The following is an 18377-nucleotide window of genomic DNA, read 5'->3' as shown; positions in this document are numbered from 1 at the left end:
ATTTTTTTTCATCCTCCTTCATATTTTTTTCTTCTCTTTTTGTTCGTAAATGCTGAGTTAATATCTCACCTATTATCAAACAACGTGATAAACTGAACAAAGTTGTCATTTACGACTACCATTAGATAACCACCACGATTAATAACTTTAACAAAAAGATCAACTATGTTTGGAGATAAAAACAAAGAGCCCACTGAGATTTTTCTCAAGAATGAGAGTTTAGATCTCAATTCACTACCCTCAATGTCGAGAGAGGAACTTCTGAAGTTTAATGGCACTGAAGACCCCAAACTTTATGTAGCAATCAGGGGTTACGTCTATGACGTTACAGAGAACGGCAAGAGTTATGGACCAGGTAAGGCATACAATAAGTTAGTGGGGAAAGATGTCGGTAGGCTTTTAGGTTTGAACAAATTGCAATTGAAAGAGGAAGATGGACGAATTCCAGATTCATGGGACTTGTCAGACTTGACAGAGAAACAGTTAAAGATTGTCGACGACTGGATCGTCTTCTTTAAAATGAGATATCCTATTATCGCTAGAATCGAAGAGAGCAGCCAATAAAATCGTTAGCTGTATGTATGTCATTTTTATTTATTTAAGGAAAACACTGTACCTGAAAACTCAGCCCCATGTAGATCATCACTCTATACATAGAGCTATAAACCCCTTGACCCTTGAAACGTAATTCCGAAGTTTTTAATAAATCGGTGTTAATTTCAAACAATGTGATTGTACTGCATATAAGCTTCGCTATCCTCACCAAAATTTTTTTGTTTCTCTCTCTCTCTCTCTCTCTCTCTGTGTGTGTCTTGGTTTGTTAAATTCCGAATTTTACTTCAAAACTTACCGAAAAGTATAGCCACATTCATAAAAAAAAAACAAAACAAAACAAAACAAACAGGGCTCATTCCACTCGTTGCACCATGTCTTTTTTACGGAGCAAGAATAGGATCGAGAAGAACCCGGTTGAGGATTTTAATGATGAAGCAGGCGCCGACATTGGTGATTTCACAGGGAGTGCAAACCTATCGTTTGATGACATAAAGCATATTAGGAACGAGGGAATATACAATTCAAACAGCAATTTGGATACAGCACCTATTATCCCTACTTTAGGAACTTTTGGAAGACAAATCCCAATAAATAGCGGCTCCAAAATCAATAATGTTCAGTACAGGAAGCACATGAATCAACAAAAAAAGATGGCTCTACTTAATAGTGCCAGAGCAAATTCATTGGCAGCTGGTGGAAATCCGATGCAAGAGGGTCCTCGGGCCAACTCGATGGCCGCGGCAGTTAATCCAATGTACGATGGTATGAGAGCAAACTCTTTGGCTACAAGCTATTCCGCCATGCCCGACCAACGCTTTCCACCAGGTCAACAACCAATGATGTCAGATCCACGATCTATGTCGATGGCTTCACAAAGGGGAAACCCAATGAGACCACAACAACAACAATTTCCACCAAGACAACATCAGTATGTACCTCAGGGCCAACAACAATTTGATCAGAGTGGTCGTTCGATGTCACTAATGGGTGGAGGAGGAATGCCTGCGTATGGCCAGAATTATCCAAGAGCGAATTCATTAGGAGGACCGAGGCCGTTCATGGGTGGACCTCCTCAGGGTTACCAGGGTCCACCTTTGCGAAGCAGAAACTTAGTTCCATCAAATCCACAACAGCAGCAAACACAGGGTCCTCCGCAATTTAGAAACCAAATGCCTGCACAATCGCAACCTCAATTTTATCCAGAACAAAACATGGGAAACAACAGGCAGTTTCAGCCTGCAGCTGGGTATGTAGGACCTAATACAGGAGATCGGATGGAGTCGAATCCGGGTCCAAATGGACCTTACCAGAGGCAGTTTCCAAACGGACAGTACACACAACAACAACAACAACAACAACAACAACAACAACAAGAGCAGCAACAGCCGCAACAACAACAACCACAACGCCGCCCCCCACCCTCACAGATGCAACAACCATCTCTGTATCATGGCCCTTATGACCAACAGTCTCAAAATAGTTATACGCAGTACTCGAAACCACAACAAGGATATGATATGAACGGTCAAGTTCTCACTCATCAAAATTCATCTGAATTACTAGGCGAGGTTCGCGAAGAGGAGGAAGAAGACAATCAAGTTGATGATGATGATGATGATGATGATGTTATCTACAAATTTAACGGAGAGGAGAGTAAAGGGATCGAATTATCACGAAAATCTACATTGAAGAAGAATAACTCAATGAAGGTGCGCAAGTTGGATTTATTTAATGATGGCGAGCATAACAACACACAGCAAACTAAAGAGCCACAACTTGGATCTACACAAGAGGATTCAAAGCCAATTGGTTCTGAAGTGACTGGAAGTTCAGAAGATAAAGAATTGCCACCACCTCCTTCATCCCACGAGAATGACGACGATCAACCTGATCTCAACGAATTGCCACATCCACAAATCCACGAGAATGAAATTGATTCACCTAATCTTAACGATTTACAACTTTCAGACTCTCGATCAACAATGCTGGAGACCAGAAAGCCACTGGAACCTCACTCCCTCCACAGTATAAGGGCAAACACCGCGTTCAGCAACTTTAGGTCACCTTCAGTGGAAAACCCACAACTTTCCAATCCTCAATTGGCTCGAACGAGGACTGATTCTCCTAGTTCATTTTACGAAGCAAGTAACTCACCAGCTGGGAATCGTAATTTCGATAGCGAGAGTGAATTACGCGGGGCTGACCACAATAATCGTAATGGCACACCACCAACTGCTCCAACATCTCAAGTCTCGCATTCGATGGAAGCTCCATATATTGGAAAGTTTGATAATTATTCTAAAATTTCGGAGCCTATTCAGGATGTTTTTGAAGGAGAGAGCCGAGGAAGATATACTCCGGAACCAGATGATTCAGCTACAACTCATAGGGATATGAGAACATTTGACAATAACTTTGAACAACCAATGAGTAATCAAATGCAAGGAGGGTCGTCGTTTAATTCAGGTGCGCAAGGAGGGTCGTCGTTTAATTCCGTCCCCCCTCGCACTTTTTCTTCAGCATCACATTCAAGTCAACTGAGTAGTAAGAAAGAGAAGAGATCTTCCTTTTCAGGAAAGAATTTCTTGAAGCGTTTGTCAAGGTCAGTAAGATCAGGGAGTGGTGGTGCTGAACCAGAAAGGGAAGTGAATACCCATCTGCATCATAGAACTCCTTCTTCTCATACAATTGCCTCATCCATTGGAGAAAAATCAACTTTATCGAAACCTTTGCCTTTTACTAAGGAGGAGATGCACATTATGAACTGCAACACTGAGTTGCTCAATGAATTGGAATCGATTACAAGGGAGTTGGCCTCATCAATAAAGAGGGAATTGTCTCTTGAAACTCGACTCAAGAGTCAATCAGTGTATTCTCGCTCTCCTGGTACCGAGCCAGAAGATTTAGAATCAGCCGTCATTGAGAAATCTAATGCTATTGCTGAATTACAAGAAAAGTTGAACAAGGAGAAGAGGCTTCGATTCATTAGCGAAGAACATGCATTGCTTCTGGAACAAGGTCAATCTCCAAGTCCTTTGAAATTGGAATATGAAAAGACAGAAATTTACAATCAATTGTTAGCAAAAAATGATCTTGTGAATCAGCTTCAAAATAGATTATCACAATTGGAGTCACAAGACAATTTCGATCTCAATGCAATGGACAGCAACTTGGTTGAAAAGATTCAGATCCTCGAAGCTGAGAATGAAGATTTGTCTAACCAAAACTTTGCTCAGAAGGAGGAAATTAGAATCCTAGAGAATCAAAGAGATGAATTGAGAGAAGTTATTGGAAAACTCACTTCACAAAATCACCAAGACACGAAACTTCTCAATGATAAGATCAAGGTTTTGGAACAAAAGTGTCAAAATTTAAAAGGTGTCAATGACCGATTGACCAATAGGCATGGTGGTGGTGAAAACACTTCCAATGGTCCATCTTTTGGATTCAATAGAATTACATCAAGGGGTAAACTCAATGGATTTACAATTGTATCTCCTAATGAGAGTAAATTTTTAGAGGATCAATAAAGATATATATATATAGAGAAAGAATACAGAGTCTGTCTTTTTTTTGTATTGTTTTATATCTAACTCTATATTTGTCTGTACAACTTCTGCACCAGTGCGTAGTTGTTGTTGAGGAGGTACCCCCTTATTCCTTGTTTGCTTCAGGTAATAGGAACTTGTTGATGACTTTTCCTATCAAGTAACCCTGATTGTTTAAGCTCGATGTATGATACTTTGCCTTTTCATATTCCTTTTCAGTCAACAATCCAACATCATATTTATATTTCAACAAATCCAATGCTATTTCCGTTGTAAATTCTGGATGACCTTGAAATGTGATGATTTTGCAATTACGTTTGTTTCCATCTCCCCTGTCGATACTCACCATCCCTTGAATAGAACATTTACTGGTTGATCCAAAGTTGATGAAATCCGAAGGAAGACCACCAAAGACCACATCTCGATGAGACTGAACCAAGTTCAAATGATCAAATAAAACAGCAGCACCGAAATCTTGACCAGATGATTCTATATTTTCCCTTTGAGTGAGCTCAGTAAATGGAGAGTTTTCCAATTTATAAATCTCATCATTTATTGAAATTGTAGTGATACCAATCTCCCAACCTTCATTGCTTCGATCAATCTTGCAACCCAAAACTGCCGCAATCACTTGATGACCAAAACATATGCCAACGACAGGCTTGCCAAGCTTTAAAATGGAATTCTTCAACAACGATTTGAATCTAACCAACCAATGCACAGTACTAAAAGCATCACTACGTGATCCAGTCAAGACAAATCCTTCAATCAAATGGTTATGGACTGATGCAAGTAATTCCTCATACACTTTGTCTAGTTCCTCTGAGTTTTTTGTATTCAATTGGTATTTTACAAAGTTGAAAGATAAAGTGCCAGTGGCTTTTATCAAATCAATTGTGTTGTCACCAAAGTCACCATATTTTTCTGCGAGTCCTTCAATTGGTGTATCTAGAACTAGCACGGCAATATGTGGTACCTGATGGGACATGGATATGAAATGATAGTCTAGTGGGTCTGTAAAAAGAAGTTAAAGTGGTTTTGTTGTTGTTACCTCTTTTTAAAATCAACAAAATTAATATTGAGAGAAATATTAAAACAACAATACAAGGGAAATTGAACTAAAAAATAAGCTGTGTAAAAGCTAAACTTTTAGTCAAAAAATGGTCTTATACGTATAGATGTATACTTTAAGATGGGGCCGACCTACTCTAACAACCATATATCTTTAGACTGTGTTGTATAAAAAGAGATGTTGCCACAGTTTTTTTGTAATTCACTGACGTGGTTTCTGCGTAACAAATTTTGGCATTGAAATACGCTAAGTGTATTGGAGAGAAAGCAAGTTGAAAATAATGAAGTTGAAGTTATAACGAGTCTAGACTAAAGTGCTTTGCTTATGCTATTGCTAGAGGAAAGGCTCCGAGAGAGAGAGAGCCACAATTATTGAAAGTACCCGCTAGTAACACATGTTATCGGAAAAAGGTAGACTGTCAGAGTGAGTGAGTGAGTGAGTGAGTAGAAAACAAAAAAAAAAAAAATTGACTTCGGAAATTTCCTCTCTCTGTAGCTTTTGCATTTTAGATTTAATATTAATCAACACCATCTACGAACAGCTCTTTTCTTAAACAATTGAATATTGGACTCAGTCATCTGTATTTTCAATATCACATACTAGCTGTTTGCAAAAGGTGACATTCAATACACAAGTGTCTATCTACTTTCATTCTTTTTCGGTGACTTAAATTTTTTTTTTCCTGTACCAGCCCCCCCCTCCCTCCACAACCGGCTCGTGCCATACACCCACCACCACAATGAATAACAACAATCAACACGCTCATACGGTATCCAACTTATCTGCTGGTCTCAAGTCTGTATCACTCAATGATCAACAACAGAATGAATTAAATAAGAAATTGTTGCAAGAAATGCAGAATAATTCATCTTCCCTGCAACAAGATCCACAACAACAACAGCAACAACAATCAAGAATAACTCAATTTTTTCAAAATCAACCACATGAAGGATACACTTTGTTTTCGCACAGGTCTGCACCTAATGGGTTTAAAGTAGCTATAATCTTGTCCGAGTTGAACTTGCCATTTAACACTATTTTCCTAGACTTTAACAATGGTGAACAACGTGCTCCTGAATTTGTCACAATAAATCCCAATGCAAGAGTCCCCGCATTGATAGACCATTATAATGAAAATGTATCCATTTGGGAATCTGGTGCCATTATATTGTATCTTGTTTCAAAGTATATGAAGGAGAATAACGAATGCAGTTTATGGAGTGATAACATTGTTGAACAGAGTCAGATAAATTCATGGCTTTTTTTTCAAACTAGTGGACATGCACCTATGATTGGACAAGCTTTACATTTCAGGTACTTCCATTCTAGCCCTGTTCCTAGTGCAGTAGAGAGATATACTGATGAAGTCAGGCGAGTCTATGGTGTCGTGGAAATGGCATTAGCAGAAAGACGAGAGGCTCTAATAATGGATTTAGATGTGGAAAATGCAGCTGCGTATAGTGCAGGCACCACTCCGTTATCGCAATCGAGATATTTTGATTATCCTGTGTGGTTAGTTGGCGATAGAGCTACGGTTGCCGATTTGTCATTTGTGCCATGGAATAATGTGGTTGATAGAATAGGTATAAACCTCAAGGTGGAATTCCCTGAGGTTTACAAGTGGACAAAGTACATGATGCGAAGACCAGCTGTGATTAGAGCTTTGCGTGGAGATTAAGAGTGTATAGATTTGTTGTAATATAAAGAAAACAGACCATGCCTTTTGAAATGCAGCACAGGAAACTAAAAGTAATTTTTTTTTTTGTGTGAGATGTGCTATCCCATCCCATCGCTTTCACCTTTAGTCCTTTTACCCCATGTCAAGCGAGTTTGCTTTAGGCACAGATGCTTATAACCAAGCACGTACATCACTATCAGCATTGATTAGTCATCAAAAGTCAGAAGGGCGTCCCACGGCTGCAATTTATCTCACAATTAATGTCAACATAAAATTGGCAAAATCCAAAGATTACAGACCTCGAGTGATTCCTCTATCTCATAAGCTCGACAAGATCTCAAACAAAGCTATACTTTTCATTTCCAAGGATCCTGCAAATTATTACCGAGAAATCTTGATGGCCAAGGATACACCTACCGAAGATGCATTTAATGAAATTATATCTTTTAAGAAACTTAAACTGAAGGCAAAGTCACAGAAATCTTTGATTAAAATGTACAAGGAGAATGATATAATAGTGGCAGATAACAGAGTTCACAAGTTTCTTCCTGATGTGTTGGGTTCTACATTTTACTTGAGAAAGAAGAAAGTTCCATTTATGCTTCAAATGGCAAAACCTGACCCATCGGTAAAACTAAGGAGAACAGAACAGAATAAGCTCAAGGATGATAGATGTGATGTTCAGTATGTTTATAAGCAAATTAAATCCATTGTGGGGAATGCCTCATTTGTACCAACTACAAATATAGGTGATGTGATTTCACTCAAAATTGGCTATACAAATTGGTCGATTGATGACTTGGTTGATAATGTAAATGATATAGTAAAGTATCTAACGAACGAGGAGAATAGGAATGCTATTGGGGCGGCGATAAATTTGGAAAATTTGGTCAATGTGAATGTCAGAGGAGAGGACAGTATAAGTTTGCCAGTTTTAGCAAGATCAAAGGAAACAGTTGAAAATGAGGATGATGACAGTGATTTTGACTTTTAGTGAAACGACAAGCATATGCACATAGATGTATAGAATCAATCAAGCATGAACCCATGGGCTCTCTCTAGCAAATCAAATCTTCTATTGAGCGCCATAATAAAAAAGTTACACATTATCGGCAAATGCGAGATTTTCCGACTGGCACAGCAGCACCTCTCACCAACGCACGTTCTTTAAAAAAAGGCTCAGATTCCCCAGTGAAACTAAAAAGTCACACACCAAAGCAAAACCGAAAGAGTTCTGTGGGGACCACTATGGCAATACTACCTACATCAATGGCTCCCAACCCACCAACAAGCAATAATCCACAACAGGACGAAACTTTTCAACCATCATCTTCTTCTCCGCGCGCATCAACGTCTTCCTCATCTCAACCACAGGAACCGCCTTCATATGCATCCCATTTGTTCCAGGACATACAGTCCTCACGACCCGTGAGGTTTATTGAATCCTTAATGGATTCTGAGCTTTTAGCAGATAATGAAATTGAACAAATTGAACATTTCAAGTACAAACAGGGGCTTGAACGGAAATTAACGGTTACTTCGGTAATTGGGTTGGGATTTTCAGTTATGGGAGTTCCATTTGGACTATCGTCTACTTTATGGATCTCTTTGATGGATGGAGCAAATGTCACTGTATTGTATGGATGGGTTGTTGTTAGTGTAATGTCGTTATTTGTCGTACTAAGTTTGAGTGAAATCATTTCGAAATATCCAACTGCTGGTGGTGTCTACCATTTTAGTGCGTTATTGAGCAGTGAAAAGTATTCACTAATTAGCTCATGGATTACTGGATGGTTACTCTTAATTGGTAACTGGACGTATGCAATCAGTATCATGTTTTCAGGATCTCAATTTATCTTGTCTATATTCGGATTAAAGGACTTTGTCTACAAGGAGGATAAGTTTCTAGTATTGGGGGTATTTTTCATCATTCTTGCCCTTGTTGGGTTCATCAATTTCAAATTCTCCAAACATTTGGAAAAAATCAACAAAGCTTGTATATTGTGGACCATTTATACCGTTTTGGCCATAGATATCTTGCTTATCTTCTATGCCAAGAGAACAAATTCGATTAAACAGATATTGACAACTTTTGATAACTCACGTTCTGGATGGCCGGATCCGTTGGCATTCATTGTTGGATTGCAAAGTTCATCATTTACCTTGACTGGATATGGAATGTTGTTTTCCATTACTGATGAAGTTAAGAACCCAGAAAGGAATATGCCCAAGGGGGTCATTAGTGCTATATTAATGGCAAGTTTAACTGGTGTTATTTTCATAATCCCTATATTGACAATCTTACCAGAACTTGAACTCTTGTTGGATGGAGATACAAACATTATGCCAATTGAAATTATATTCAAGCTTTCAACTGAATCTTACCTTATAAGTTTTCTCATGGCGTGTTTGATGATTGGAACTATTATATTTCAAAGTATAGGATCACTAACCACGGCATCTAGAAGTACATTTGCATTGGCTCGTGATGGCGGTCTTCCAAAAGCACATCTTTGGACAGAAGTGAATTCAGTTGAAGAGTATACAATTCCTAGAAATGCCTTATTCTTGTCAATGATTGTTTGTGCTGTGTTATCGCTCCTATCGCTTATTTCAAGATCTGCATTCAATGCATTTATGGGCGCCGCAGTAGTGTCTTTAGCAGTGGCAAATGGAATCCCAATTTTCCTACTAATGTTAAACAAGCGACAAAAGATTAAAGGAGCTGCATTTAGATTGAGATTTTTCGGTTGGTTTGTTAATGGAGTCTCAGTATTTTGGATTATTCTTTCCATATTCATACTATGTGTGCCCCCAGTGATTAGAAACTTAACTTGGCGCAAAATGAATTATGCTAGTGTTGTTTTGGTTTTATTTTTAGGGTTTGCTACATTGGGGTATGTAACTTGGGGTTCAAAGACATTTACTGGACCAGAAATTGAGACTGATTATTTTGAGTTGAATAATTTGGAAGCTAATGGAAGAAAAGATTTGGATGACTTTATTGTTGGAGATGATGATGATGAGGAGGAGGATGAAGACAAACGAGATGAACATGGAAAAGAAGGTGCTAGCAACGAGAGTGATATTCTGAAAGAGTTTGAGAATAAGTACGCACCTCCTCCTCTTGCTCATAGAAAGAAGACTTACCATCTACTAGAAGGAAATTCCAGCTCGGCAGGACTAGGGAGAAAGAGATTACCAAAGTCAATACCGTCTTCATATGACTCCAATGAAGATCTGAATGAAGTATCCACCGAGAGTGATAATGAAGTATTATTTGAGGCTGGAGATGCATCGCAAGACCAACCAAGGTGAGCAAAGTTTTTTCACTTCATAACGTTCAATGTTCTTTTAGTGTATATAGATTTGTTAATTGGGTACTTATAGAGAGTTTATATTTTGATTAACCTGGTGTATATGTAGTGAGTCTTTTTTTTGCAACTCTTTGTTTGACCTGCACATAGCGCCTCTCAAAGAAGAAAAAGAAATTGCATTGAAAAAATTACAAAAAAAAAAAAATTTCGGTTCAGGTTAGCCACTGGGAATAGCCTAGAAGGAATATCAATATACATCTAGAGGAACCTTTTTCGGTAGTTCCATTTATCATTTACGCTTCAAATATACACACATATACATAACCATACTACTTTATAATGTCTGCAGATCACGCTAGAGATCCATGTCCAATTGTCATTCTCAATGATTTCGGTGGTGCTTTCGCGATGGGTGTCATTGGTGGTTGCGTATGGCACGGTATAAAAGGTTTCAGAAACTCACCACATGGAGAAAGAGGATACGGTGCACTTTCGGCAATCAAAGCTAGAGCTCCAGTAGTTGGTGGTAATTTTGGTGTTTGGGGTGGTTTATTTTCAACATTTGATTGTTCAGTTAAAGCTGTACGTAAGAGAGAAGATGCATGGAATGCCGTTATTGCTGGGTTTTTCACTGGTGGTGCTTTGGCTATTAGAGGTGGATGGAAACATACGAGGAATTCTGCCATTACTTGTGCTTGTCTTTTGGGTGTTTTCGAAGGTGTTGGTATGATGATGCAAAGATTACAAGCTCAACCTACTATGGCTCCAGTATATCCTGAAGAACCTACTAAACTTGCTGCCTAGGAGTAGAAAAACGGGGAGGGCGAGTCGTTTGTATGCTAATGAAAGAACTTGTATATATACAAAATGTAAAAGAATTATATAATGGTTGGTTATAGATTAACGATACTGAGAGGACCATTTATTTGGCCATGAAAAGGATATGCGGTAAATGCATTTTGAAACTCTGTGGCAGATGTAGATTGAACTGAGTGTCTTTTATGTGAGCCGGTTCCATCTTGAAACGATTAACTAATATAAGATGTATAACTTATACAAAGATTTATCAATACAATGCCAAGAGAGTAAGACTGTGATGATCAGTAAAAGAGTGATTTGAATATATATTTGCTTTTGTCTTTGGCTTTTTGGTGGAGTTTCCCCAAGTAATCAGTTTTTGCTTCTTCCCCTCTTTTTTTGTCTCATTTTCTCACTTTTGCTATGTGTCTGAGTAATCTTACACACACACACACACACACACACAATTCCCTTTAAATTCCCCCTTTCTTATAAAAAAAGAAAACAATTGTATCAATCTTCTACCTAAGTATATTACTTTTTAATTAGGAATACACATCCTTCGTTTTATACCCAACACATATTACCCAGTTACAATAGTACTCCTTCTATTATTCAAAGTTTGTCGTTTTGAATTTTTTTTTTTTTTGGGGCCGACATTTTTGGATCTTGTATGCATTTTGAATTTACGAATTTCCCTAATTAAAACACCAGAAATTTAGAATTTAATTTTTCTTTGTTGAGGGGCGAGCAAAAAGAAAGTCAACCACACACACACACACACACTGATCGTTTGAACGTCATCTGCATCAGTAGCTTTTCAACACCACAGGACTATTACCCAATTATCATCATAAGGGTAAAGCACAGAACTGTATTGAAAGCATACAATCAACTACAACACTTGAAACCACAATGTCATATAATAATTATAATTACAGACACAATTCAATAGGTGGAAATTGGCATTTACCACCACCAAATCAGCAACAACAACAACAACAGCAGCAACAGCAATACCCCAATGGAAAGCCAAACAACAATGACTTACAGGTCTCAGACCAGTCGTATCTACCGCAACAGGCATACAAGTCCAACCAAGCTCCAGGGTTTCGCAATCCATGGTTTTCCATGAATACTTCGTCATCGGCTGCATCATCCCCGTCATCGTCTGTCATGTCTCAATCTCCTACGAAATCGCATCATATACCGTTATTACAGCAACACCAACCACCACCTTTGAATAAGAGATTGTCATTTACGAACCAGCTTCTGACAACTTATGAGAATGAAAATACAAATGCCACAAATCCTCAAGTATCGCCTTATATACATCCGCCAACACGTGCTGATAACCCATTTACGCAATACTTTTCCAACCCTGAGGTAACACTTAATAATCCCAGTGATCGCAGAATGTCTGCAGCTGTGGATGGAACTTATAGTCACCCATATGGGTATAATCAACAGAATAGGGCTGGGCCCGCATTGGTGCCACAAGGAGGAGCAAATATGTATAACGCTGATTCATCCCTCGTGCAAGGCGTTGCACCAGGTCTTTCCCAATTTATGAACCCAAACATGGCACCTGGGATGATGCCAGGGGCTAGTGGCGCGAACCGAAGGTCTTCAGTGGCGGTTATGCCTAATCATTACTACCAACAACAACAACAACAGGCAATTCCTGCATATGATAGCAAGACCGGTCAATACTACGCATCACCAGCAAGGAGGTCTGGATCCATAGTGCAATATCAACAATACCAGCAAGCACTACAGCAACAAAAGTCTACAAACTTCAGAAAGCCCGCGCCCAAGGCGAGAAAAATTCGCAACAAGTTAGAACTTTGTCCCAAGATTCATCAACAACCCAAGTACAGGCGGTGTTCTGTTAATTCTGTGCATATATCGCCCCTCAATGCATTATCAGTTTACTTGACTGAGTCCTATAGTATTTGCCAGCCAAGAAAGTTTCAATATTCAAAATCAACTAATCCAAAGAGAGTTTTGACAAAGCCTCTGGACCCAAAATTCAACAATGGATACGACAATGAAGAAAGCGACTACATTCTCTATGTCAATGATATTCTTGGAAGTGAAGAAGGTAGAAAATATATGGTTCTCGATTTATTAGGGTCAGGCACCTTTGGTCAAGTTGTCAAATGTCAAAATTTGATTAATCAGACTGTTTGTGCTGTTAAGGTGATCAAATCGAAACCAGCATATATGAATCAGTCCTTGACAGAAGTGCGGTTGCTTGAATTTTTAAACAATAATAGTGACGGTAAGAGTTTTATTCGGTTATTGGATACATTTATGCATAAGGAACATTTATGTTTAGTGTTTGAGCTTTTGGCTTCGAATCTTTATGAATTGATTAAGCAGAACCAATTCCAGGGATTAAGTATGAAATTGGTAAAACTTCTCACAAAACAATTGCTAGATGCAATGGCTCAGCTCAAAAATTTTCAAATGATTCATTGTGACTTGAAGCCGGAAAATATCTTGCTTTGTCAACCTGATAAACCGAATATTAAAGTGATTGATTTTGGATCGGCTTGTTTTACAAGACAGACTATTTATACCTATATTCAGTCAAGATTTTACCGATCACCCGAGGTTATTCTTGGTTTACCGTATACTGAATCCATTGATATGTGGTCCTTGGGGTGTATTGTTGGAGAGTTTTTCCTTGGATTGCCTATGTTTCCAGGCACTTCTGAATATAATCAAATTTGGAAAATCGTTGACATGTTGGGTCCTCCTCCCAGGCATATGATTGAAGTAGGACGTAACTCGCTAAACTTTTTCAAGAAAATACCTAGTGATAAACCAGATGGTAAGCCAACCTACGAAATTAAAACTTTTGAAGAGTACACCCATGACTTGCAGGTTGCAAAAATGGAAAGCGGGTCGAGTCATGCACACAAAAAGGAACAACCCAATAAGAATTACTTTAAACATAAATTGTTAAAGGATATAATACTAAACTACAAGCTTCCAAGTAAGAAGATGACTAGTCTGATGGTTGAGAAAGAATGTCAAGAGCGGTTGTTATTAGTCGATTTCTTAACGAAAGTTCTCAATCTTAATCCTTTGGAAAGATTGACACCACAGGAGGCTTTAAAGCACCCATTTGTTCAAGATGTGAAATCGATTGAGATGTCAACGGTATAAGGAATATTGTAGTTGGTATTTTGGTAATTTGGTATGGTCGTGTGCAATGTTTCAGAAATCGATGAAAAAAATAAAAAAATTTAACAAAGAAATATTTTCAAACGCTTTTGTTCAGCTAGTGTGCCAAACGACAGTTTCCTTTTCACCAAGCATCACATCTAATCAACGACCACTTGCCAATCATTGATATCTTTTTACATATATATATGCCTGTATACTTTGTGCAGCATTTTTAATTCCCTAGATCTAATCAAGCATTTAATTTATCTGAATATACTATTGACTTATTAATTTAACGCTCAATCGTAATCAAAGTCAGAGTCATCCAGCATCAAGAATATTAGCATCATAAGCAGGTTCTATCACAACACAACTCACTTGCCAAATTTTTCACATAAATCTATACATTTCCAATGAATGTCAGTACAAGTGCCTTGGGAGTCAGAAGGAGGAAAGTTGCTACCCAAAATATCGACGACGAAGAGAATGCAGCAGTTTTAAAACTAGGACCAGAATTTCAGCTAACTCAGATCACAAACTCGGGAGAAGAGCAACAATTAATAGCGCTTAATCTATCGGAAACCAGATTGTTAATTAGAGCCGCTTTGAAGGAACGAAAGAAGAATCAAAAACCCAAGAATGGCCGTGGTGGTATTCAACTGTCATCACAAGTGGGGTCTGATGACGCCATGAATTCTGATTCCGATGACGATGACGATTTGAATAATACCAAAGAAGATGAGATTTCTAATATGGAGTTAGCTGGCCCCAATCTGAATGAAATTATACACAAGACGTTAAATTATTTAACTAATTTTGCTAGGTTTAAAAATAGGTCAAGTTGTGAAACGGTTGAAAAGCTTCTTAATGATTTTAATGAACATTGTCAGGAGTATTTGCATCCTTTTGAAATTGCTCAGTTGGGAACTTTAGAATGTGAAGATTCCGAAGAAGCGAAAAGTTTGATACCGAGCTTACAGAATAAAGTCTCTGATGTGCAATTGCAAAGTTTGTTGACTGAGTTGAGAAAATACCAAACGTTGTCGTAGAATAGGTAATGGGGCAGGCTTTCTTGTCTCTAAACTTTGCGGAGAAATAAGTGAAAAAAAGAAACAAAAAAAAAAAAAGTTTGTATTAATACTATTGATTAGAATGAATGAGGAAGTGTCATATCGTAGGACTTAGTGAGATGATGTAGATCGTCTTGTGCTGCCTCTCTGATTCTTCTTTTGCTTTGCTAGATATCTCCGATTTCTGAAGTCTAGTTCAGATGAGCACAAAAAAAAAAAAAACAAACGCAGATTTAGAATTTACAACAACAGCAGTTTTACTTTATTCAATGAGCGACGAGGAGTTATATGATGAATTTGGAAACTTGATTGGCGAGCCAGTCGAGTCAGACTTGGAGACGGAAACCCAAGAACAAGACGCGGTGGAGTCAAGTGGACTAGAATTGGTGCACACTGACAATCAAGATGAACATGGTCAACACACAGCGCTAGTGAAGAGCAACGTCCCTACAGAAGATGCAGAGATAGTATATGTCACTCCCACCGACTTTTCACATAGTGCTCCCGTAATTGCACCGAAACTAGATAAAAGGATGAAAATGGTTATAAATGATGAGAATTTACCACAGTTGACATACTCAAGAGAATATATGGTAAACACTATACATGAAGTTCCTGAAAGAATACGAAATGTATGTATTGTGGGAAATTTTCAATCGGGAAAGACCTCATTTGTCGATCAACTAGTTCAAAAGACACTCGTGGAAGGTGATCGAAAGTCCAATCATTCAAGATATTCACAACCTTTGAGATACTTGGATAATCACAAATTGGAAATTGAGAGAGAAGCTTCAATAAAGACTTCACCAATTACGTTAATGCTCCCTGATTCAAGAAGTCGATCTTTTGTGTTGAGTTTATTAGATACACCTGGACATGCTGACTTTGGCGATGAGGCTGTAGCCGGTCTCGAGCTAAGCGATGGTGCCATCTTGGTAGTTGATGCAGTGATGGGGTTGAATTATAAAGATAAATTGTTATTGAATGAGATTATTCAACGCAATTTGCCTTTAGTACTTGTGTTGAACAAAATTGATAGACTAATATTGGAACTAAGACTACCACCAAAAGACGCATATTTGAAGCTTTTCAACATCATTGACGACGTGAATCAATATATTGACAGAAATACTAATGAAAATAACAATAACACTAAAATGCTATCACCCACTTTGAATAATGTCATTTTTGCTTCAGCTGAATTTGGTATTTCATTCACATTGAGCAGTTTTGCCAGGCTATATGCAAAAACCCAACTGCCTGATGTGCAAGTAGACGAGTTTCAAGAAAGATTATGGGGAGAATATTTCCACAACTATGAAAAGAATGAAATCACGACGAATTCCAACGGTGGGAAGTACCCAAACACTTTTGTCAAGTTTGTTTTGGAGACGGTATACCAAATTGCAATTTATGTGCTAACTACAGAGCCTCCTCATAAAGATTTAGCAAAACTTTTATGGGACAACTTTAGAGCATCTGTGCCTAAATCTGAGTATAAAAAGGATGTCAAGGTTCTTTTAAAATCGGTATTCAAGGCGGTATTCAAACACGATACCGGATTCGTTGACTCTATAACGGAGTCGTTTACACCTTCTTGTACTTATGCTAAAGACGCACCATTACTAGGTAAAGTTAGCAAATTTGTTGAATCGCCAAATGGTGAATCCTTTTTGGCACTAGTGCGTATTTACTCGGGGCAGCTTAATGCAGGAGATCATATCAAGGTGTATGTTGAAGAAGGGGATGATGAAGAGGTTAGAGAAATTAATGCTGTAGTTAAACAACTATACTTACCTGGTGGTAGATACAATGTGCCAGTAGACAGCATCTCAAACACTATAGCCTTGATTGACGATATCGATTCTAGTATCAAAAAGGGCGCTACAATTGTATCACATGATAATGTAAAGGATCCAGCATTTCAAATTCCCAACTATGCTGTCACTTCAGTGTTGAAGGTTGCTGTTGAACCTATGAACCCAAATGATAGACCCTTACTTCTTGAAGGGTTGGACAAAATCTCTAGGTCATACTTGTCCTCGGTTTTCCGTGTTGAAGAAAATGGTGAAATTACCATTGTTGCGCCTGGTGAATTTTACATGGATTGTGTATTGCATGATTTGAGACTCTTTTTCAACAACGAACTACAAATTAGAGTTAGTGATCCAATGACAATCTTTTCTGAGACATGTATCGCCCAATCATTCACTCAAATACCCGTGGCTACTTCAAATGGAGAAGTTTCTATTTCAGTTATTGCCGAGCCTGTAAATGATGCTGCATTGAGTTTTGAAATTGAAAAAAAGTTGATTGATATTCACTTAAGCAAAAAGGAAATGTCATCTATTCTTAAAAATAAATTTGGATGGGATGCTTTGGCTGCTAGATCAGTGTGGTCATTTGGGCCCGACGATTTAATTGGACCTGATATTTTGCTCGATGATAGTTTAGATGGGGAAACTGATAAAGACCAACTTTTGAAATTGAAACCATTGATAGTGTCTGGTTTCAAATGGAGCGTCAATGAGGGCCCTTTGTTTAATGAACCAATTAGAAATGTCAAATTTAAGATACTTGAAGCCAAATTTGGTGAGAATTCACTGTCTGTTTTAAATGCAGCGCAAATTATCCCCTTGGTACGTCGTGCTTGTTATACTGGCTTATTAACTGCAAAGCCAAGACTTTTGGAGCCAATATACAAGGTGGATGCAGTATGCCCCTACAAGGCTATTCGCATCGTTAGAGAAATTTTCAAGCTTAGAAGAGGACACTTTGGCAAGCAAGAACCGATCGAAGGTACACCATTTTATCACGTTGAAGGATTTGTTCCTGTTATTGATAGTTTCGGTTTACAGTCGGATGTAAAGTTGCATGCTCAAAATAAGGTGTCAATGTCAATGGTATTTTCTCATTGGGAAATTGTACCTGGTGACCCGTTTGATACTACTTGTCCGTTGCCTACATTGGAAGCGGTTCCGGAAGAGTCTTTGTCGCGAGATTTCCTACTCAAAACTAGAAAGAGGAAAGATTTGACGGGTGAACCCACCTTACAAAAGTATATAGATTCAGAGCTTTATTCAAGATTGAAGGAGCGCGACTTGGTACTTTAAGAGTGTTTTTTGAACAGGGCGGGGGGTGCTTTATTTCTTCCGGCTATAT

At 38.3% G+C, this 18377-nt stretch overlaps 10 protein-coding genes across 10 annotated transcripts; 9 read left to right on the top strand and 1 right to left on the bottom strand. All coding sequences in view use genetic code 12, as the record gives it.

The window, feature by feature from the left end:
• Nucleotides 1-165: 165 nt before the first annotated feature.
• On the top strand, nt 166-564 carry I9W82_000648 (uncharacterized protein; the record flags this gene model as incomplete). The annotated part of the gene is made up of 1 exon (XM_067695035.1): nt 166-564. One exon carries the CDS (start codon nt 166-168, stop codon nt 562-564), a length of 399 nt encoding a protein of 132 aa, XP_067550673.1.
• Nucleotides 565-926: 362 nt separating this feature from the next.
• I9W82_000647 (uncharacterized protein) lies at nt 927-4085 on the top strand (the record flags this gene model as incomplete). Its single annotated transcript, XM_067695034.1, has 1 exon — nt 927-4085. One exon carries the CDS (start codon nt 927-929, stop codon nt 4083-4085), a length of 3159 nt encoding a protein of 1052 aa, XP_067550672.1.
• Nucleotides 4086-4209: 124 nt separating this feature from the next.
• On the bottom strand, nt 4210-5091 carry I9W82_000646 (putative amidotransferase; the record flags this gene model as incomplete). The annotated part of the gene is made up of 1 exon (XM_067695033.1): nt 4210-5091. The coding sequence occupies one exon, from the start codon at nt 5089-5091 to the stop codon at nt 4210-4212; it is 882 nt and encodes a 293-aa protein (XP_067550671.1).
• An 823-nt stretch (nt 5092-5914) lies between these two features.
• URE2 (Ure2p) lies at nt 5915-6853 on the top strand (the record flags this gene model as incomplete). The annotated part of the gene is made up of 1 exon (XM_067695032.1): nt 5915-6853. The coding sequence occupies one exon, from the start codon at nt 5915-5917 to the stop codon at nt 6851-6853; it is 939 nt and encodes a 312-aa protein (XP_067550670.1).
• A 139-nt stretch (nt 6854-6992) lies between these two features.
• I9W82_000644 (uncharacterized protein) lies at nt 6993-7847 on the top strand (the record flags this gene model as incomplete). Its single annotated transcript, XM_067695031.1, has 1 exon — nt 6993-7847. The coding sequence occupies one exon, from the start codon at nt 6993-6995 to the stop codon at nt 7845-7847; it is 855 nt and encodes a 284-aa protein (XP_067550669.1).
• Nucleotides 7848-8122: 275 nt separating this feature from the next.
• TPO5 (Tpo5p) lies at nt 8123-10171 on the top strand (the record flags this gene model as incomplete). Its single annotated transcript, XM_067695030.1, has 1 exon — nt 8123-10171. The coding sequence occupies one exon, from the start codon at nt 8123-8125 to the stop codon at nt 10169-10171; it is 2049 nt and encodes a 682-aa protein (XP_067550668.1).
• Nucleotides 10172-10509: 338 nt separating this feature from the next.
• TIM17 (protein transporter) lies at nt 10510-10974 on the top strand (the record flags this gene model as incomplete). The annotated part of the gene is made up of 1 exon (XM_067695029.1): nt 10510-10974. One exon carries the CDS (start codon nt 10510-10512, stop codon nt 10972-10974), a length of 465 nt encoding a protein of 154 aa, XP_067550667.1.
• A 909-nt stretch (nt 10975-11883) lies between these two features.
• On the top strand, nt 11884-14145 carry YAK1 (serine/threonine protein kinase; the record flags this gene model as incomplete). The annotated part of the gene is made up of 1 exon (XM_067695028.1): nt 11884-14145. One exon carries the CDS (start codon nt 11884-11886, stop codon nt 14143-14145), a length of 2262 nt encoding a protein of 753 aa, XP_067550666.1.
• Nucleotides 14146-14558: 413 nt separating this feature from the next.
• On the top strand, nt 14559-15194 carry RPB4 (DNA-directed RNA polymerase II subunit; the record flags this gene model as incomplete). The annotated part of the gene is made up of 1 exon (XM_067695027.1): nt 14559-15194. One exon carries the CDS (start codon nt 14559-14561, stop codon nt 15192-15194), a length of 636 nt encoding a protein of 211 aa, XP_067550665.1.
• Nucleotides 15195-15484: 290 nt separating this feature from the next.
• On the top strand, nt 15485-18328 carry SNU114 (U5 snRNP GTPase; the record flags this gene model as incomplete). Its single annotated transcript, XM_067695025.1, has 1 exon — nt 15485-18328. The coding sequence occupies one exon, from the start codon at nt 15485-15487 to the stop codon at nt 18326-18328; it is 2844 nt and encodes a 947-aa protein (XP_067550664.1).
• Between the last annotated feature and the right edge of the window lie 49 nt (nt 18329-18377).

The sequence above is a fragment of the Candida metapsilosis genome, assembly GCF_017655625.1.
Source record: "Candida metapsilosis strain BP57 chromosome Unknown scaffold1, whole genome shotgun sequence".
In the NCBI taxonomy this organism is placed as follows: Eukaryota; Fungi; Ascomycota; class Pichiomycetes; order Serinales; family Debaryomycetaceae; genus Lodderomyces; species Lodderomyces metapsilosis.
The sequence above is the reverse complement of the archived record's forward strand: the minus strand, read 5'-3'. Positions and strand labels throughout refer to the sequence as shown.